The sequence below is a fragment of the Urocitellus parryii genome, chromosome 2 (genome assembly GCF_045843805.1).
Source record: "Urocitellus parryii isolate mUroPar1 chromosome 2, mUroPar1.hap1, whole genome shotgun sequence".
NCBI lineage: Eukaryota > Metazoa > Chordata > Mammalia > Rodentia > Sciuridae > Urocitellus > Urocitellus parryii.
In genome coordinates this window covers 14,976,913-14,999,136 of record NC_135532.1, presented here as the reverse complement: position 1 = coordinate 14,999,136, position 22,224 = coordinate 14,976,913, and the positions used below count along the sequence as shown (strand labels likewise).

At 43.2% G+C, this 22,224-nt stretch overlaps 1 protein-coding gene across 2 annotated transcripts in view; it reads right to left on the bottom strand.

Annotated features, from left to right (window-relative positions):
• Abcc4 (ATP binding cassette subfamily C member 4 (PEL blood group)) overlaps nucleotides 1–22,224 on the bottom strand; it is a 230,178-nt gene that overhangs the window by 137,271 nt on the left and 70,683 nt on the right. For both annotated transcript variants that reach the window (XM_026399756.2, XM_026399766.2), the window contains 7 exons: nucleotides 16,237–16,326; nucleotides 15,015–15,178; nucleotides 13,585–13,710; nucleotides 12,097–12,346; nucleotides 9,280–9,381; nucleotides 4,565–4,654; nucleotides 3,157–3,348 (listed from right to left, as the gene is read on the bottom strand). In XM_026399756.2, coding sequence (XP_026255541.2) covers nucleotides 3,157–3,348; nucleotides 4,565–4,654; nucleotides 9,280–9,381; nucleotides 12,097–12,346; nucleotides 13,585–13,710; nucleotides 15,015–15,178; nucleotides 16,237–16,326 — 1,014 coding nt within the window. The remainder of the gene's footprint in view (nucleotides 1–3,156; nucleotides 3,349–4,564; nucleotides 4,655–9,279; nucleotides 9,382–12,096; nucleotides 12,347–13,584; nucleotides 13,711–15,014; nucleotides 15,179–16,236; nucleotides 16,327–22,224) is intronic.

Here is a 22,224-nt window from a genome sequence, read left to right as displayed (position 1 = left end):
AAGATGATGAGGTGGCTTCCTGGGTCAAGTTCAGTGACTCTTCACAAGGCCCCTTGGAATATATAATCAGCCAGAGGGATGCTCCTACATGGGAATTATCCCTTCATCTCACTATTTGATCACGGAAGAAATGTTTTCATCTCCATGAACTTCCAAATTTACTTCAATTAGATCTAGTACAAAGCATTTAGTTGTTATCAATATATCAAATGAGAGATCCGGCCATTCTGGGTTTTTTTTCCCCACCTCCAGGGCTTTTTGGAAAGAGGGTAAGAGGAAACTGTGAGAAGAAATCTTTATTTCACTCATCACTGACTGATTTAGATAAAAGGGCTACATTGTGCCAACAGCTACCACTTATCAAAACCTGACATGTTTGCACTTCACAGGTACCGTAAGACCAACCCATATCTCCCCCAATTAGTAAGAAACAAAACTGAGGCAAAAGCCCAGAGCTACCCAGGACAGTGGCCCTCCCATGACAAAGCCTCTTCCACTACATCGCAGTCTGCATACTGCAGGACACTCTGATCCGTGGCCCCCTCACAGCCACCCCTGACCCAGGATTCACCAAGGAGATGTCTGAGGCTCTCCCAAGGCATTAAGTGGTTCCCTGGTTTCTTAACGATCTTGCTGACGTCCTGCTAAGTAGGGTCACTCGCTGGCACTTCCGTAACTGCAAAACATCTCAGCCCGTGCTCTCATTTTGCATCTGACACCAGAGGCCACCACAAGGTAACAGGATGCTGTCTTCAAAGTAACAACAAGCAAAGGACAAGGCCGGGCCAGGATTCCTGCTCGGTTCTATTTCATTACCCTGGGCTGCCTTCACGCAGAGGACGGAAATGGTGCCCTTCAGCAGAGCAGGATCACCATCCATGTGCATCAACAGCTTATGAAAAGTCAAAAGTAGGCCAAAACCCCAGACACGGCCCCTGTGACTGGTCCAGGCCTCCCACGTGCCTGTGGGGGCCCTTGTCCCACTTGCCATCACAGATGTTCCACCATGTGGAGGAAGAAGGCAGGGCTGGCTTGACCAGGGAGTGGGAAGCCGCACACGGGCATCAGGAGTTGAACCTGATTAAAGGAAGAAGGCAAGGCTTGAGATTCTTTTTTTTCCATGCTCACCCTCATAAGTCACCCAGTCTCTCAAATAGTTCTGTCCTAGAAACAGCATAATTGAGAGGTGCCAGGGCACTGGCAGAATTGGAATCTGGAGTCCTGCAGCTACACCTGACCCTGATCTGCGAGCATTCAGGTGAGTCGCTCTGTATCTCCAGACCCCAATGGCCCAATAAGGAGAGTAGCATTGAAGAAAAAGACCGAAAACTCAGGTACCTGTGTACACACACGTGTCTATGACAGGCAGAGAGAGCACACATATGTGATCCAAAGAACTAGAGCCAGGTGACTGACACCGAGTGGACGCTCAGTTGATGGGATCTATTATGCTCACTCTTCTGCGTTTGCTCCCCCTCCTTGGCACCTACAGTCTGTATACTATTGAATTAAAACTCTAAGGCCTGTCATGCCAACAACTTAGGAGGCTGAGGCCGGAAGACCACAAAGTTTGAGGCTAGCCTTGGCAGCTTAGCAAGACCCTGTCTCAAAATGAAAAATGGAAAAGCCTAGGGATGGAGCTCAGCTATAAAACAGCCCACGGTTCAACCCTAGTATTGCAAATTATTTCATTAAAAACAAAAATCCAGCTCATCATTGCTTGCTGTCATTTTTGAAAACACATAGTCTCTCAGGACAAGGCAATGAAAGTTCATTAAACGATTATTTCCCTGTCCACACCATCCTAAAATGCTGCTTACCAACACAATCTATGATATTCAAGCCAGTATTCTAGCGAAATTATGCTTTCCTCACAAAGCTGGCTGGGCACCTTCAATACCACCCCTGTGAAAATCTGCCTGGGCCTTTCCTTCAAAGTACAAAAGAACAGCTGGACGTGCAGGCCACACTGAACAGACCCCGCAGAGAGCCCTTTGGAGCCATCATTCGCCAATTTTTAACCCAGAGAGGGTACACAGTGTTTATCAGTAATATACATTTTGTCCTTTTCCAACTTATATTCAGATAACTATGTTCAATCATCTGCCAGTGCTCAATAAAACCTTTCATCTTGCCATTTTTGTGAAACTCAACGTCATCCTGAAAATAATCTCTAACGGGGAAATGATGCAGTATTAAAAATACATTTTAAAACATTTTATTTACTTTAAAAAAGTACAAGTAAAAAACCAAGTGGAATGAATGTAGTGGTGCATACCTATAATCCCAGCAACTTGGGAGGCTGAGGCCGGAGGATTTCAAGTTCAAAGGCAGCCTCAAAAATGAACTAGGCCCTAACCAACTTAGTAAGACCCTATCTTAAAATGGAAAAAAAAAATTTTAAAAGTTGAGGGTACAGCTCAGTACTGAACCCCTCAGTTCTGTTCCCAGTACCCAGAAAAGAAAGAAAACAAAGTGGAGCAGGGAATCTACGGTCAGACAGGTCCATCCACCAAGTGAGAAGTGCAGTTCTTACTGGAGTCTGATTCAAACTAGCAGGTAAACAAGGCTTCTTAATGAGATAATTAAAGAACTACACATGCCACCTAGAAAGTCAACCATAGCAAGGAATTCTGTCATTCTTTAGGTATAATGTTCTGATGGTTTTTTTCCAAAGGAGTCTTACCTTTTAAAGAGAAATAATGAAAAAATTTACAGATGACATATGTGAAATCTAGGGTCTGCTTGAGAATAACTGGGGGAGGGGATGTGTCTGCAGGGGGCAGGGGTGGAAATGACACAAGGTTGGCCACTAGCTGACCATATTTGAAGCTGGGCAATAGGCAGGCATGGGAAGGCTCAATATGCAGTTCTCCTCACTTTTGCAACATTTATAATTTTCCAACTTAAAAAAAAAAGTCAGAACTTCAAGAAACCAAACCAAATCCCCCCAAAATGGGGCCTGTGAATGTCACTATTACACCATGATTAAGCTAGTAGAGCTGTGAGAGAGGGCATGTGTTTGTCCAGCAGAGTAGCTTAAAATGTTAGATAACATCCAAAAGTCGGTCAAAATAAACTTCACGAAAATCTTGTAGTTCACACTAACGAGACAGAACTAGTAATTCAAGGGCTGCAGATCAAGTCGTCACTCACCTTTTTTAAAGCACAAGCCTTTATTACTTTTTCATATCGTTCTTTTTCATATTTCTTCCCAAATAAAATGTTACTCCTCACGGTTCCTGAAAACACCCAGGGCTGCTGAGAAACATAGGCGATCCTTCCATGCACATTCACCAGCCCCTGCCTCGGGGGCAGCTCCCCCAGCACGGCACTCAACAGCGAGGACTGGAAGGGTGAAAAACACGTGGGCAGTCAGCACTGGGGACAGCAGGACCACCCTGCACCCGGCCCTGCCCAGCCCTGGGGATGGACCTCCAGGCTTTCATTTAAAACAAGATCAGAGGCAGCACTAGGCATTTCAACGAAATATTAGAAATACCACTATGAGTCAAAGTAAAATAACATTTTGTAAAGAATATTCATAAAATAGAGCATAACTATCTACTCTGCCCAAACCGGTTTCTCCCAATGAAATGCTATATACAATTACTATAGGTCATTAGTAATACTACAGGAAATGCTGGGTGCAGCTGAGAGTTGAAGTGACACTGTAGCCTTGCAGTGATATATACTGCATATATCATATACTGAGTGCAGCTGTTACCCATAGCCCATACTTTACTTATCCAAATACTTGTTCTGGAGAAGGTATCAAGAACTAATACACCTAATGCACTAGGGAAGATTTTTTTTTTTTTAGAGGACCTTTAGAGAGCAAAAATCCATCATAAAAGGAAGCGATCACCCTACCACCTGTTCATGCTAGATTGCTCTGTTGCTTTAGAACACACAAGACTCAATGTGCATGCAGGTTTCCTTCTAATCTTTCACAACATAGAGATGTGACATGCCTGTGGGTGGCCACTGTTAGAGTGCTTATAGCACTGAACTAAAAACGTCTGTTTCTCAATGTCTGGCCCCAGAACCTGGGAGCTCGTTGAAGGCACAAGCGACTGGGTCTAACTTATATGTGCACCTTCTGCTCTAAGCATAGCACCAGCCGTGGACGTACTTTTACAACATGTGCAATGACATGACATTATGAGTGACATGGGAAGACATGTGTAAAGATGGACAATCTCCAGATGTCTCATAGCATCTAGGGTGTGCTCTGACCAAAGGAAGTCCCCCACTTTGTCAGTCACTGCATCCTGAACAGCAGCCACATAAATAACTTTGTTCCCTGACATGTCCAACTTCTAGACAAGGAGTTCCCAACTGTAAAACCTGAAGCACCAAAGCAAATACAATACACAAAAGGCAGACTTTTTCAGAAGATCACATAAGCTTCTTGCAAAACCATCGTTCCATAGAATACGCTGAGAAAGACCATTCCAGGGACAGTCAATTCAAAATCACATTGTGCACTGCTCTGGGCTCCACTCTAGAACATCACAGGGAATGTAGTAGTGCCTGAGCTGCCACAGGCCTCACAACTTACCTTGCCTGCTCCCACGGGGCCAACCACAGCCAGCAGTTCACCAGGTCGGACAGTAAAGGACAGGCCTTGTAGGGTTGGGGTTTCTGATGCCTACAAATTAAAGTTTACAAAAAATGTGTCTATTTTAATAAAGTAATATAAATCACTCCAAAAGGTGAAGAAAATACAGCAAGAGTCACACACGAATGTACCCCATATCTTTCTTCTTCCTATTTTAATAGGACATGTCCTAGCCTTCTTTTCCTCCAGCCACACTTCTTGGTGGGGTTGACAGCAGTTCCAGCAACTTTACGATATAAGGAAAAAGCCCTTGAACCACATTTCCACATGAATTCAGCACTAGACATTCATAGATAGCATTAAAGTAGCAGAAATGACAAGGCGACCCTTCTGAAATGAAAACTCTTCATTTCACACTAACTTACTAAAATAATATTCCTTTTCATTTTTAGTAAAATAATATTCTTTTTTATTTTGGGGTGTTTGTTGTTGCTTTGCCTTTTGGGTTTTTTTGTTTGTTTGTTTGTTTGTTTGTTTGTTTGTTTGTTTTTTTGAGGGGGGGGTATCAAGGATTCAACCCAGGGGCACTTTACCAGCCTATTTTTTATTTTGAGACAGGGTCTCACTGAGTTGCTGAGGCTGGCCTCAAACTTGCAATCCTCTTGCCTCAGCCTCCCAAGTTGCTGGTATTACAGGTGGGTGTACCGTGCCCGGCCTAAAATAATATCCTTAATATTCAATTTTTCATTGATTTGAGTTTTCGCTTGGTTTTCATCTTCTGTTTCACCAACCTCCACAAGGTGGCAGCACGAGTTCACAGCATTCCCAGTCCCTAAGAAACAATTTAAAATCCCCACTCATCCCTGCATCTTCAATTGAAAAGGAAAGAGTGTGAGTAATGCTCGCTTACATCATCCAGTCACTCTCTGCAAGCGAATGTTTACAAATGATGCTCAGGGCTATAACCAAAGCTCCACTTTAACAACAAAACTGGGGAATAGATGAAGGGCAGTGGATCAAAGTGAAAAGTCTGTTCCTACACCTGTGGCCTGTTACCTTCCTGCCAGGCAGGATCAACATGGAGCTTCTACTACAAACATCAGGAAGACTCCCCACAATGTGCAGTCCAGGACAGCAGGGGTAGGAGTAAAGTACTTCAACACTCCCAAGAATCACATTCCTGAACAGTGCATAAATTCTAAGATCTAACTAGAATCCTAATTAGAGTAAGATATGTCATGTTTGTATAAATACGTCAGCAAATACTCTGTCACGTGTATCTAAAAATGACTAATAAAATTTAAAAGGAGACTTAAAACTATATGTATCATGTAGAGTTTGAACATCCCTGACCCAAAAGTCCAAAACCCAAAATCTGAACCTTCTGGATATCCCAAGTAGAAAATTACACATCTAACCTTCTTGTATAAAACTACCTTTAGGCCATGTATATCTGAAACATAAATGAATTTCACACTTAGACTTCAGTCCTAACTCCAAGATAACTTTTTATGGACATGTAAATATTCCAAAATCTAAAAATATCTGAAATCTCAAATACTTCTCGTCCCATGCACTTAGATAAGGAATATTTAACCTCTACTAAATTTCAAGAAAATTCTTAATAATCGCTCAAGTTTAAAAAAAAAAAATCTTGGGCTGGGGATATAGCTCAGTCAATAGAGTGCTTGCCTCACATACACAAGGCCCTGGGTTCTAATCCCCAGCACCACCAAAAAAATTTTTTTTAAAATGTTGTTTTATAGTTTCTCAGTTCAATTTATTCTTTAGAAAGCCACACCAGATTCATTCCTTCTGCACAGAACTTCCAAATATTACAAAATCAACTGGCAGATCAAAGTGTGTGGATGGGAACAGGAGTTCAGCACAGCATAATAAACCAAAATGAGGCTCCCTTTTCTCATTCAATGACAATCAGTACTTTGAATTATCTATTCTTCAAGAAAAAGTCAGATAGTATAAAAGAGGAAAGAAATGGTTTTAAATTGAGTACAGAACCTCAAGAGTAGAATCACCAACTTGAAGAACTTTTGTCCAATCCCAGACATCATCACTATCAGAAAGAAGCTGACATAACTATTGAAAAGTGGAGTAAGAAGACCTGATTCTGAAGAGTCACCCGGGGGCTTTAATCCCACAGCTAGGATCCCTATCTGCATTTCCCACAGGGTGGATCTGAAGACTCTTGACCATGTGCACCCCATGGCTGAAGATCTAGCAAATTTTGAGCCCCAATCCCTGTGTGAGGATCTCTTAAGAGGGGATATGTTCTATTATATAAAAGAACAACCAAGAGTGAATCGAAGGCAATGTGGCCTTTTCAACTCTAGCAGTGGCTCATGCCTGTAATCCCAGTGGCTCAGGAGGCTGAGGCAGGAGGATTGCAAGTTCAAAGCCAGCCTCAGCAACAGTGAGGTGCTAAGCAAATCAGTGAGGACCGGCTCTAAATAAAATTACAAAATAGGGCTGAGGATGTGGCTCAGTGGTGGAGCACCTTTGAGTTCAATCCCCAGTACCCCCTCCCCCCAAAAAAAAAATTGAAACTGGGGGGGCTGAGGCTGTAGCTCAGTGGTAGAGTGCTCGCCTCACACATATGAAGCACTGGATTTGATCCTTGGTGCCACATTATAAATAAATAAAATGAAGGTATTTTTTAAAAATTGAACCTCAAATCCCTGAAGGGCAGGACCCCCTCAGACAGGGCGTACCCATCTCCCTTCATGCCCCTCAGGTTCTTGTTAGGGCAGGGAGGTTTCTGCCCCTTGCAGGTGAGTCAGGCTGTGTACTGCTCTACTATAACCAGAAGGGGGCAGCATTTGCTGGCTAAGGGGGCTCCTGGTCATCTAGGCTCCCCTCACACTGAGGAGCTCCAACTCTGGGCCACACTAAGCCCTGGGAACATAGCAGAGAACAAGCCCCCAGGGAGATCTGAAGATCCCACAGGACCATAAACTACAGAGGAGTCATACAGATTATAAATGAGAGCTAGCTTGGTGAGACCTTCCCCCAAATAAGGGTCTGACCCCAGGGGGCTGCAAATGGAGTGCGGATATTTCAACTCCAAGCCCAGCACACTCCTCATTCCACCTCAGTTTCCAACTACCCCCATCTCTGTGTCCCTGCCCCATCCAAGGACCCTGACCCAGGACCTCACATGACCCAGGATCCCCCAGACAAGGCCAGAGCAGATGAAGTGCTCTGCAAGGGCAGCTGCAAAACAGGCTAAGAACATGGTTGTTCTCGGGAGAACAGAACAGCCCATTTCCCAACACTGCAGAGTTTGATTCAAAAGCAATTTGGCAATGGGTCCTACAAGATGTGTACCGGGAGCCTTGGTGCTTTACCTAATCCAGTAGCATTTACGGGAGAGCTTCTTTATTGTGGGATTTTAGTGTGCTTCTCATTGACCCACAGAGCATATTAGGCTAGGATGTACCAAGTAGGCGAGGAGAAACCCCAGGTCAGAGCAGCCTGTACAAGCTCCCATGTGCAAAAGGTGTAGTGCTGTGGCTGGGACAGATTACAGTTGAACTGGTAGAGATGGGGGCATTACATCCGAATTAGGTGAAAAGGATGAAGAAAGCAATTACTTAGAGGTAAGAGCACCACAGAAGTGGGGAGCAGAGAGGAGCTGGGAATCAGCGCTGCTCAACCCCTCTGGCTGCCAGTCTGTCCCCACACTCCTACAAATTGAGATTCCAGACTCCCTCCAGCTCAAGTTCAGCAGTGGAGAGCGCCTGGTCTGAGGCTGGTCCTTCCAGTTCCACCCACCTGCTGGCCTTACCCACCCACGACCTCTTCTGCTTTCATCTCCTAAGTAACAAATTCCCCGAAGGAAATTCCCTCTCCTGTGCTGTGACTTCTGTTTCCCAGACTGGCCCAGACTGAGAGACGGAGTCCTGCACAGAAGACCAGTAGCCCAGGTGGAGGGCCTTGGAGAGGAGGGTAAAGGGGGCACAATGGAGAGTCCGCAAGTCTGAGCACTTCTTGAAGGTATTCCTGTTGTTTTTCCCATCTGCCTAAATGAACTCAGGAAACCAAATGTGGCAAAATCCTGGTGGCCTCACCTGTTTCACTGTCTGTTTAGTATAAGACAAAACCCTGCAGTTAGGAATCCGGTTTACTATGCTGCCCCGCTGCCTCTTCCCTGCATGGGGTGCCACCAAAACAGCCAGTACCCTCCAGAGGCACAAATAAGGGAGTCCCACCCCTCCTCAATGCCAGCAAAAATCCAATTCATGGGCTTTCTCAGAATGTAGTAAGATGACCTGAACACATGAAGGTAAAAAACTGACTCCCTCCAGTCTCTAAAACCATCTGAAATGTGGTTAACACACTCCATGCCACACCAAGACTACCCTCTTCTATAGATTCTAACCGTATCAGTGTCTAAACTCAAGTATATCAAGTCCAAACTAAGGCAGCAATGAAAGCTCTCTTGAAATTGTGATCAAGAACAACTTGTCAAACAATTTAGGCTGATTTGGTATTTACTTCCTACTGATGACAAACCTTCCTCGTGATTTTTAGAATTTATATAACATTCTATCAGTAAATTGCACCATTTTGTGCAAATATGTAAAATTACATTCGTAATACATATCATGCAATATATAAAATCTCAAGATTTCTATGAAATCCGAGGCACTAGTTGTCTTCTGGAAGTCATGACCTTCTGATAGAGGATGTGTTACCTTATCCCAGAAAGCAGTAAAATCCTGCACATGCACTATCATTTTACCCTCTTGTGGCAGTTGGGGGTCGTGCGGTGATATCTCATCAAGTAGCAGGAAGTTCTAAAAAAGAAGGAAAAACAGATTGTTTGAAATGCAGAACCAAAAATCACTGCTTCCGTATAACTTGCAATATAGAACTCTATACAGACTACACAGCATTTTATTGGTTGTATTTTAAGTGTTGACTCTAGGGCTGGGAACGTTGCTCAGTGGGAGAACTGCTTGCCTAGTGCGTTCCTTCCCCAGCACCGCAATAAATAAAGTGTTGATTCACATCAGAACATGCTAGATATTAAAAGATTTTACACACACACACACACAGGAAATTTACAAATTAACAGCCATGAATGAACTGTCTGTTTAACATTCTCAACAAGTACATGGGTTCCTTTCTAAAGCAAAAATCCTGCTCCAAAGTTGAACACAGGTAGAACCTAAACTTTTTTTTTAACTTCTACATTACTAACAGTAAACATGGGGTGGGGAGTTGCGATAGCAGAAAATGATTTGATATTTATTAAATCCTCAAATGTGCCAAACATCATGCTAGAGGCCAGGAGTGCAAACCTGAAGGCCATTCCTAAGCCTTCAGGAGTCAAGTCAGGACAGAAGCAAAGGCAGGGACACATGACCAGTGGCAGATATGGAAGGCAGGCCCAGGCTCTATCCAACTACCTTCTGGCTGGACTCAAATTCACTCTGTTTTTCTCCTCCCTCATACATATCAAATCAATATATCACAACATATCACTAATAATTCATCATTTTATAAAAAAAAGTTCTTATTCAGTTAGGTTCCCACCTCCTAAAATATATTTTATAAGCTTGTCTTCATAATCACTGTGTCTTCACCTTGGTAAATGTCCTCTCTTCCACTACCTGCTATTTTCTATACTAGTTAGCAGCTATTTGATGCAATTTAACTAAATAAATTCCTACTTATTATTAAAACCTAACATAATAATAATCGGCAAACACCCTCTTGCTTCTCACATGCCAGACAGAATCCAATTAGAAAAGGCACAGTGGCACAGAAATTAAATAAAAAACCTGGATGTCCCCTAGCACCTCCTCCCCCTCCCCAAATTTTGCTTATATGGCAGAAACTGCTGGCTGTCCTCAAAATCTGTTCTCCATCTTCTGAGGTAACAAGACTTTTCGTGTTTAGCTGGTACGTGGCTGTCAAGAAAAAGGTCCACTCTTCCCAGTCTCCTGGGAAGCCAGGTGCACCCATGTGACAGCATGCTTCTGCTGCCATTAGGAAGCTGTTTCCTTCTCTGCACAGCAGGAACACTGAATGCTTGTCTCCTGGGACTGTTGTCAGGATGGAACACTGGGCAGCACATAAGACACCCAAGCCCCAGGCAGCAAGGCCAGAAGGAGCAACAGCAAGAGGACAACAGCTCAACACATGAGAAGCAGCATCGGGAGAAGTTACAAGGTATGTATACTTAGAAGTGCGCTGTGGCTGAAGTGAATTCTTCAGCGTTTTCTTTCAAGATGCAAAAGCTATATAAATTTTTCTTTTCTTTTCTTTTCTTTTCTTTTTTTTAAAGGATCCCACTAAGATGTCCAGGCTGGCCTCTAACTTGGATCCTCCTACCTCAGCATCTGAGTCTCTGGGACAATAGGTGTGCACCATCACAAGAAGAAAAAAAAAATATTGAGCTGCATGGATCATCCCTTACAAGTGTTCCTTGATCATGACAGAAAAAAAATGAGAAGCTTAGGACTCTATGAGTAATTACATGTTAAAAAAAATTAGATGTTGATGGACCTTTATTCACACGTGCTAGGTAAGTGCTGTACCACTGAGTCATAGTCCCAGCCCCGAGTTATAAAAAAAAAAAAATTTTTTTTAATTTTATCACTTAAAAAAAATCTTGTCTTTTATGAAAATCCCCAATCCCCCAACGCCCCCCAAAAAAATCCCACACAGGGTTATGTGAGTTCACTGGAGGTCTGTTATTGGACATCCAGCACTACTGGGAACCAGGAGCAAAACAAGTATTTTAAAGCTTCGATCCCGAAGTCCTTCCCAGGCCCTCTCACAGAGCCAATTAATCCTCATCTTAGACAGGCTCATCGACACACAGATACTTGAGACCCGTGAGGAGACAGGCCCTTATCGTGACTACGCCGCTAGCGATTTAGGGACCGCTCTTTATGAAAAGCAACAGCAGCACTGTGAAAATCACTAACTTGCATAGGAAGAAGCCTTCTAGAGACGGGCTCCTTGAAATTAAGAAAAAGTGAAGAGAGGACAGGGAGGAAAAGGGCAGGATCCAAAAGGTACACCCAGAAATCAACAAGCAAACCATCTGCGGAGAAGAGAACCCATCCTTCAGCAGGGATGACCTTGTGAAGTGCAGGCCATCCTTCCTGTCCATGCTGCAGGGAGTTTCTAGCAAGTTCTTTCCTTCCAGCCCAAAGTAGCTTCCACTCGACTCAGCCCTGCACACAGCCCTGCCTACACACTCCAGCTGGCCTCGGGAGGAAATGTATTTGCTTCTCCTGCTTCTGGACACGCTCCTCGCTCCTGCAGTCCTCATTCCTACATCCAGGACCCTCGGCTGCTGCCCCTAAGTGAGCAACAATTCTTGTGCCATGTTCGCTACACTCTACCTAAGAAACATACCACATTTTGGACTGACTGTGTGTGCTGGTGCTGAAAGAGTTAAACTTCCCTAACTGGAACAGTGACACTAAGTAAAAAGAAAGCACCGCTGGGGACCCAACAGCCACCTACAACTTTAACATTATTTGTCCCCACACCTTGATTCTTCGAATGCTGACGACTGCTTCAGACACTCTCTCGATGGCTGAGGGGAAGAACAGGGTGACCGTCAACCGCACAGCCCCGTACAGTGTCATTGCCACAAATACACGACTGGCTGTGATCACGTTGCCGAGCAGCACGTAGGTGGTGAAGGTCACAAACAGGATGATTTTATTTGCAACGAAAAATGAGGCCAAATTCATCCCTCTGAGGTAGGAGCTTCTCAGGACCTTGGAAATTTCCTTCCTGGAAAAGAGAGTCAAATGCATTTGTTTTTTCCAAGAAGCATCATCAAAAGTCATGAAACAGAGTGCCCTGTGAATGTGGCCCCTTTGTTACATTATGGAAACATCTGCAGCACAGGCCCTGGACCACACAGAGCACTAGGTGGCCATGCTGCTTTTCCATCTGAATGATGCTGAAGTCACCATGAGTCAATGAGATCACATTTGAAGAATCACCCTATCAAATTCATTCAATCAGTATTCGTAGCTATAAGTCCTGGGCCAGGCATCCCACTGACGTCAGTAAAATAAGCAAGACACGGCCTGTCCCCCGTAGGAGCTCATGAACTCATGGAAAAAGAGAATAAGCAACCCCAAAGCTGTGAGACCCCAAAACACTGGAGAGAGTAGCTAGCAGGAAACCTCACAGAGACACAGGAGAGGCAAGAGAAGCTATGGTGGAGTCAGAGAGGGCTGCAAGTCTGGAGGAAGCCAGAGAAGAATGAAGCAAAGAGCACATCTGAACACCGGGAGTACCTACAAGGGTGCAAAAGTGAGAGGTGGCCAGGGGCTACCAGAAACTCGTAAGTCCCTCGTAGGCGCACATAAAGAACACGCCACAGCTGGGAAGGCTGAGGCAGGAGGATTGGGAGTTCAAAGCCAGCCTCAGCTATTTAGTGAGGCCCTAGGCAACTCAGTGAGACTCTGTCTCTAAATTAAAAAAAAAAAAGAAAAGAAAAGAAAAAGGATTATGCTGGGAATGTGGCTGCGTGGTTACATGCCCCTGGAACCAAAAAAAGAAGGAAAAAAAAAAAAAACACCAGTATTTCTATAGCTGTTTGTAATGAATAACACCCATTTATATAGTTTGGCATAATACAGATATACCCAATCTCTATCATCTGCCCTCTGGTTACATTAGCATAAAACATAGTTTTATTTTAAATGCAAAAGTCTCAAACTCTTGCATCTGGAAATCCTTGCTTATGGGGGTTTGGAATGTTCAGAAACATGTAGAATTTCAGTTTTGTATCACAAAGAAGCTTCATGACTTTTGCTGTAGGAGAACAGAGACTGGAGGCCCAGGTGAGCATGCCGTCTGGTGCCATTCTGCTTGACCCTCTGCCACGTGCACGGCTGGCGCGGGTCATACCTAGGTTCACCCTCATGTGTAAGCACACAATGACTTCTAAACTCCTTCAATAAAAAACAGAAGATAGAAAAGCACAAAAATATGGTACAATGAACACAAAAACTTACTTTCTCAAGTTGGTAATGAGGTCTGCAAATGACTTCTCCCAAGCATACATCTTTATTATTCTTATTCCAGTTATAACTTCATTCATGGTCCTGATCCTCGCATCGGTGTAGGCTGCAGTTTTACTCCTAAGGGGGACAAACAAGAGGGATGAGCCACACCTTTCCTTATCAGCAGGGGACACAGGCCCAGACCAGGGACCAAAAGCTTTCCTCCAGATCTGCTGATGACACAAGCAGGTCCTTCTCACAGGACAAGTGGACAAAGGCACAGTGAGGAAGCTGACAACGCACCAGGCTCCATGAGTGTTTGGAGCATTTGCAACACCCTCTGAGGAAGAGGGGAAAGTGGGCCAGATAGAATCAATCCATCCCCTCGAGGGGCACCCAGGTGGGGGAGGCAGCAAGGCCTCCGGCTCTGACAGTGGCATGGTTGGCAGGGGTGGAATGAAGCAGGAATAAAGCGCTGCAGAGCAGGAGGTGAGAGGGCTGTTGGTTGTTCCACGGGGAAAGGAGAACACAACAAGGCTCCAACACACCGGGACCCTGGCACAGGGCCTTCAAGGAAAAGCAAAGAAGGAAGAGGAAATTCTCAGGTAGAGCAAACACCACAAGCAAAGACACAGAAGAAAGTGTTCAGGTACATCAAACAGCAGGGCATCTCCACCACCTGCCACCCTCGCAATGACCCACTTCCAACTCTCTGGCACCTGCTTCAAGTCTAAGTCACTTCTACCATCATCGAGGTCTTTGCTGACAGCCATTTTTCTAACATACATGCTGCTGGGACTGTGAGACTTTATGTCATTAAGACTGACCCAGCCCTTGGGGAGTTTCTAATTTAATGGAAACATCAAATTAAAAACAGCCCACAAGCCATGGCACGCGCCTGTAACCCCAGTTTCTCCGGAGGCAGGAGGACCGTGAGTTCAAAGCCAGCCTCAGCAAAAGAGAGACACTAAGCAACTTGGTGAGACCCTGTCTCTAAATAAAATATAAAATAGGGCTGGGGATGTGGCTCAGTGGTTGAGTACCCCTGAGACCAATCCCGGTACCCCCCAAAATAAAAAATAATGCATACAAAAAAAATAGTGCCAAAACATACATGATAAAAATATATGCAATTAGAAGTGGGCCTATGAAATATTTTAATTTATTATTCCTTAAGATACATTTAAATAACTTCTACATATCCAACTTCAGCTCACCTACTTGGTGAGACCGCAATGCGTGAAAAGGCAGCTGGTAGCAGTGAGGGCCTTTACCTTCCCCCACTGGCCTTCGGCTAAGCCTGAAGATTTTGTGACACATGCAAAGAAGAGAGGCATTTATTTTTAATCAGAGGCATTTACTTTGTGTCTCAACAGAAGCATCGGGCAGGTGATGGCTGTTACCACACAGTGACATTGTTACCAAATTAGTACTTCTCTTACCGCAGGGAGGAAAACAGCTTCCCAATGCAGCTTTGCAGAGGCAGGAGGATAACCAGAACCGCCATCCCCGCAAGACACGATATTCCTATTTCCATCCAGAGCAGGGCAGTCACGGCAATGGCCTGCAGCGGCCCCGCCCACAGAAAGTGTAAAAAGATTGTCACCTTCAAAGGAAAAGACAACATGTTCTTGGGACTAGATTAAAAAGATTAAAAAAAAAAAATCCAGTAAGAACACGGCACAGAAACGCTCTACTCCAAAAATGACCATAGCGGACTTCAAACCTGTGAGGTGGAAATTCAAGTGTCTCTTGCAGGTGAAGCCCTGTGGGGCCCCAGCGGCCTTCAGGCCCTTCAGGAGCACAGGACTGGAAGCAGAAGGAAGACTCCAAACTAGTCTAACTCACAGAGGACCTCAGAACATCCCAGAACTCTCTGTGTGGCATAATTAGGTCCCATCTCCTCTGGGGTTCCCTACTACTTTAGGGGGTGCTATACCATGGTACCTGCTACCTTCTCCAGCCACTGCTGAGCTATATAAATACATAACTCCTGGACAGGAGGTTTCAAGCTTCTTTAATCACAATCTAAAATCTTCACCCCTGACATTAAGCAGGGAAGGAGGAAACTTAGTTTATATTTGATGAATAATTGAAAAAGAAATGGCCCCTGTGCAAGACAGATCTGACCAGAAGCTAAAATGTCCCATATTTTGTGTTACAACTATTAGGTAAGTGTAAAAAGTAAGTGGCTCAATAGAGGAAAGTTGCTTATTCTAACTAGGGACCACCCATTTGGCATTAAGTAACAAAGGATTCCAACAGGCCACGGGGGGAAAAGATTCAGCCCACCTGCCCCCCAGGAGTTTACCTCTAGAAAAAAAGAAAGACAATTCAGCATGCTGTCCCACTGTCACATGCTAAGAGTTAAGAAGGGACAATGGAGGACAGCTAGGTAGTCAAGCCAGCTAGGCAGGATCACTGTGGTCTGCATACATATTATTCAAAGATGGTGTATGGGACCTGCAAAAAATCCAAACCTGAATCTAAAGGATAACAATGTATTCCTGCATCTAAATGATACCAGGAGAATCGAGATGTACATTTAAAAAAAGCCTCTGTCTTACATCCTCAAAAGAATACTGGTCTACACCAAAAACCTGGCATCACAATAGGTTAAACTAAAAAAGAGGCACGCATGGAAAAAGGAGCCCCTGGATTTACCTGGTCAAACTTGTTCACATCATTGGACAGCAGGTTGACTATCTGGCCTGTGGTCGTCTTCCCCATGGCCATGTTACTAAGACGAAGTGCCTGGAGGAAAAGAGGAGGGGGAGAATCATATTGCTAGGTGATGCTGCATGGCACGTAGAAAACAGCACATTTTCCTGGGGACTTGTGCATTGTAAAGGCCAAGGTGACTCGTGACAGCAGCTTTAAGAAGGGCTCCAAGCAGCTGTGGCCTCCAAGGACATCAAAGAAAGGAGAAGGAAGTGGGAAAGATCGCACCTCGCTTTTTAATGAATGTGATTGCATCCAATATAGAAAAGCGCGTACACTCACACTGAACCACCTACCAAATAATTCTGAGCCAAGTGAGACAGGAAGCAGGGAAGTAGCCAAAGAAAACAAATTATAGGACTTGGATTATATATATGGAATGAGTAACTGTGCATCCACAGAGGAGGAAAGCAATGTGCATGCACTGCACTGTGGGTCCCCTCAACCAACATGTGGCTCTCCCAGCCGCTTTCATCTAGGGCACTGCAGTCACCCCCATACACACACACATGCTAGCCTCCACCTTGGGACAACAGACAGGGCCCAGAGGCAGCAGCCTACCACAGCACTGCACACCACAGTGCTGGGTCTCCAAACAGGCTGCCCAATGCCCCCACATGGCCTGCCCTCTCAGCCACATTTCTGAAAGCAATTGCCTCCATGTGGGTTCCCCCTGCTGCCACCACACCACCATCTTTTGTTAGAAAAACTTCTATCTTAAGATACCCGTTGGGCCTAGAAGCCTAACATCAAGGTACCCACAGATATGAAGCTGTCTACGCCACCAACTAGGGACATGCCTACTTCCATCTAGAGACAACAGCCAGAATCTGTAAGACCATCACCAAGGTCCCCGCAGGCTTGGTTCCAGCAGAGGTATCCCTGCTAGCCTACATCTCGATTCCTCTTTCACTCTTCCTGTGATCTAATACCTCTATATTCTCACCTCCTACTTCATAAACCCCACATCCGACACACCACACCACCCCTGCTCGCTCACTGTCCACTACTAGAAACTGTAGGCCCTTATGCAAACCTACTATTTATATTGTAGGATTAATCTAACACATCATTTCTCTTCATCGTGACGAAACTGTCTAAACAGGAGCTATTTGGTTTAAGGCTGCATGTTGTTCACACTGGGTGCTGTAAATATTGATCTCTCCCCCAGAGGCGAGGCATTGGTAATCTGCAGGGAAACTATAAGATTATAGGGTAGAAACTGTAACACCTCGAGGATCTGCATTGCTAGAGGAAGACACATAGATAACATGAAAAAAACCAGGGAAGAAGGTGCCCCAAACAAACCAAGATGCACATTAATAGAATTCATTGACAGCACAGTAGATGAAATGTCAAAGAAGTTGTTCAGAATGTGCATAATTAAAATGATCTGCAAAGCAAAAATGCTCTTACACAAACATAAGCAACAATTGATCACTCCAACAAAGACATAAGATAGATATAGGTGGTAAAAGATTACTTCAAGAAAGAGATTCTGGGAAAGGAAAAAAAAAAACAGAAATCCTTGAAATGAAGGAAACAATAAACGAAATAAAAAATTAGTAGAAAGCATCACCAACAGACTAGGTCACATGGTAGACAGTACCTCAGGCAGTGAAGACAAAATATATAATCTTGAAGATAAAGTTGACCACATAGTGAAGATGATAAGAAACCACGAACATAACCTCTAAAAACCTCTAAGAAATATAGGAGAACATGAAAAGAACAAAAGTAAGAATTATCAGGATAGAGGAAGGCACAGATATACAAACCAAAGGAATGTACAATTTCTTCAAAATTTCCCAACCACGAACAATGAATTGGAAAATCAATTACAGGACACCAAATGTACAAAATTACAACAGATCCACACCAAGGCACATTATAATGAAAATGCCTAGCACACAGAATAAGGATAGAATCTTAAAAACTGCAAGAGAAAAGTTTCAGATCACATATAGGGGAAGACCAACTCGTATCTCAGCAGATTTCTCAACCCAGAGCCTCAAAGCCACGAGATCCTGGAACAACATACACCAAGCTCTAGAAGAAAACGGGTGCCAACCAGGAGTCCAGCAAAATTAAGCTTCAGATTTGATGATGAAATTCAAAACCTTCCATGACAAACAAAATTTAAAAGAATTAACAATGAGAAAGTCTGCACTAAAGAACATTCTCTGCAAAATATCCAATGAGGATAGCAAAGGGAGGAAAAGGAAAAGCCAATCAAAGGAGAAATCAAGTCAAGTTAAAAACCAAAAATAAACCAAATGACTGGGAATACAAACCATATTTCAATAATAACCCTGAATTTTAATAGCCTAAACTCATCAATTAAAAGACATAGACTGGCAGATTGGATTTAAAAAAACCCAACAATATGCTGCCTTCAAGAGATTCATGAAATGAGGAAAAGACATCCACAGACTGAAGCTGGAAGGATGGGAAAAAAACATGGATCACATAAACAAACCCTCATATTAGATCAAGTGAATTTCAAACCAAAGTCAGTCTGAAGGGATAAAGAAGGTCATTTTATACTGCTTAGGGGAATCCTACACCAACAAGACATAACAATCATAAATACCTATGCTCCAAACAATGAAGCATCTACGTATATCAAATAAACCCTTTGAAATTTCAAGAATCAAATAGACCACAACACAATAAAACTGGGTGACTTCAATACAACTCTCTCATCACTGGATACATCTTCCAAATAAAAAACTAAACAATGAAACTATACAACTCAATAATACAATCAATAATTTAGACTTACCAGACATAGATAGAATATTTCATGCATCAACAAGTGAATACAGTTTTTTTCTCAGCAGGACAGGGATCCTTCTCTAAAACAGACCATGTGTTATGCCATAAAGCAAGTCTTAACACACAAAAAAAACAGAGATACATTCTATCAGAGCATAATGGAATTAAATTAAAAATCAATGATAAAATAAAAAATAGAAGCTACTCCAACACCTGCAGACTAAACAATGCTATTGAATGATGATGCATAGATACCAGAAGACATCAAGGAGGAGATATAAAAAAAAAATTCTTAGAGGTAAATAAGAATTCTGATACGACACTACCAAAATCCCTGGGACACTGTGAAAGCAGTGCTAAGAGGAAAGTTCATTGCATTGAGTCCATTCATTAGAAGAATAAGAAGTCAACAAATAAATGACTGACATTACATCGCAAAGCCCTAAAAAAGAAGAGCAAATCAACACCAAAAGTAGTAGAAGATAGGAAATCATTAAAATCAGGACTGAAATCAATGAAATTGAAACAACAGAAACAATCGAAAAAAAGCTAGTTCTTTGAAAAAAATAAATAAAATTGATAAACCTTTAGACACCCTAACAAAAAGGAGAGAGAAAATTCAAATTACTATTATCCGTGATGAAAAAGGAAATAACAGACACTTGAAATACAGAAGATAATTAGAAACTATTTTAAAAATTTATACTCCAGTAAAATGGAAACTCTCGAAGACACCTCCAAATTTCTAGAGGCATAAAAACTGTTCAAACTGAAGCAGGAGGATATACAAAATTTAAACAGATCCATTTCATGCAAGGAAACAGAAGACGCCATCAAAAGCCTACAAACCAAGAAAAGCCCCAGGACCAGAGAGGTTCTCATTCTAGTTCTACAAGAAGTTCCAAGAAAAACTAACACCAATACTCCTCAAATTATTCCATGAAAAGAAAAGGAGAGGACCCTTCCAAACTCATGCTATGAAGCTAGTATCACCCTGATACCCAAACCAGACAAAGATATCAAGGAAAGAAAACTTTAGACCAATATCCCTGATGATCATACACACAAAAATTCTCAATGAAATTCTGGCAAAGAACATTAAAAAAAAAAAAAAAAACAGCACACCATGATGGAATGGGGTTCATCCCAGGGATGCAAGGTTGGCTCGACATAATACATCACCATGAATAGACTTAAGACAAGAATCATATGATTATGCGGAGAAAGCATTTAACAAAATACAGCACCTCTTCATATTCAACACTAGAAACACTAGGAATAGTAGGAACATACCTCAACATTGTAAAATAGTAGGAACATACCTCAACATTGTAAAAGCCATCTATGCTAAGCCCCAGGCCAACATCATTTAAATGGAGAAAAATTGAAGGCATTCCCTCTGGAACAAGACAGGAATGCCCTCTTTCACCACTTCTATTCAACACAGTCCTTGACACTCTAGCTAGAGCAATCAAACAGATGAAAGAAATTAAAGCGATACACATAGGAAAAGAAAAACTCAAACTATGACTATTTGCTGATGACATCATTCTATACCTAGAGGATCCAAAAAATTCCACCAGAAAACTTCTAGAACTCATAAATGAATTCAGCAAAGTAGCAGGATATAAAATCAATACCATTAAATCAAATGCATTTCTATACCTAAGTGATGAATCCACTGCAAGAGAAATTAGGAAAACCACCTATGGGGAGGGGGGAATAGTGGTAAGGGAAGAATATAGAAACTTTGGTTTGTGTGGAGGGGAGGGAAGGGATGGGCGGTGGGGATGGGAAAGGAAGGTAGAAAGAGACAGACATCATTATCCTACATCATGTATGACTCCACTACTGGAGTAACTCTGCACCATGTACAGCCAGAGGAACGAGAAGTTGTGCCCCATTTGTGTACAATGTCAAAAGGCATTCTGCTGTCATGTATAACTAATTAGAACTAATTAAAAATTAATTAATTAACTTTCAAAAGTAAAAAACAAAAACAAAAAATCTGTCAGTAACTATCTATCAGTAACTCTCAGTGTGGTGTCATTTAAACACCCTGAGTCTTGTTTCCCTGTGAATGGAAATTCTAGATCCTCACCCTGCCTGGATCACAAAATCCCAACAAGAGAAATGACCAGTCATTACTGATTATCTGCTAAGAGGAGGACACCAGGGGTTCCCCACAGACAGGACAACTGATGAGTCACGTCTTCTAATCTCCAGAGATAGCACCAGACATGCACACAAACACCTGTGATTCAGAGTGAAGGTGACGGTCAGCACGCTGGCCCAGTGAACTGGGAAGAAGGTGCCCACTGAGGGGCACTGTGAGCAGGAGGGGCCCTGGGTGCCAAGGAGAAGAAACTGTACAGAGAAAGGAAGCCAGAGTCTGGGAAAATGAGGAAGGGTGAGGGTGTGGTTTTTACGTGACAGTGACAGGCAGAGGTGACTGACCAGGGGATGCCTGGAGAGGAGGCGCATGGGGGGCTGCCACAGTAGTAGCCCAGGCAAGAGGACAGCACTGTGTGGATGGAAGGGAGGGGCCAGGTGCCCTTAAAACACTTCAAGCAAACAAAGTGAATCACCTACAAAATATATCTGTGTCTGTGCTTTGTGTGTGCACGTGTGTGCATGTATGTGTCCGTGTGTGCGTGTGCGTATACATACACAGACATTCCAGGAAAAACTCACTGTGTCTTAATTACTGAAATCTATCTGAAAATATTTTTGAGACCAATGTCACACACAAACACACGTCAGCTGCATGCAGAAAATACACCGCAGGTTTTAAAGGACTAGATATTTGACAGCTAATTGTAATCGATAAAATAAGACCAAATGGCCACCAAACTTGATCTTAAACTGATCATATTAAAAAACTTCAAAGGCAACTGTCCAACTTGAACTGCTGTTTACACACTATCGCTGCTGCTTACTAGGGGTAAGAGGGCACTGACTGGTGACAATCTGTGCCAAAGACACAGCTCCTCTGGGTGGCGGTGGCTGCTTGCCACCAGGCACATCACTCAGGCTGCAACAGAAGTTAAGGAAGGTAATGAGGGTCCTGCAGTCAACCCAGAAATTCAATCTGTCACACTCCTGATGGGATAAGAAAAAAACATCCAAGGAGACGCAGAACGCCACACCTGG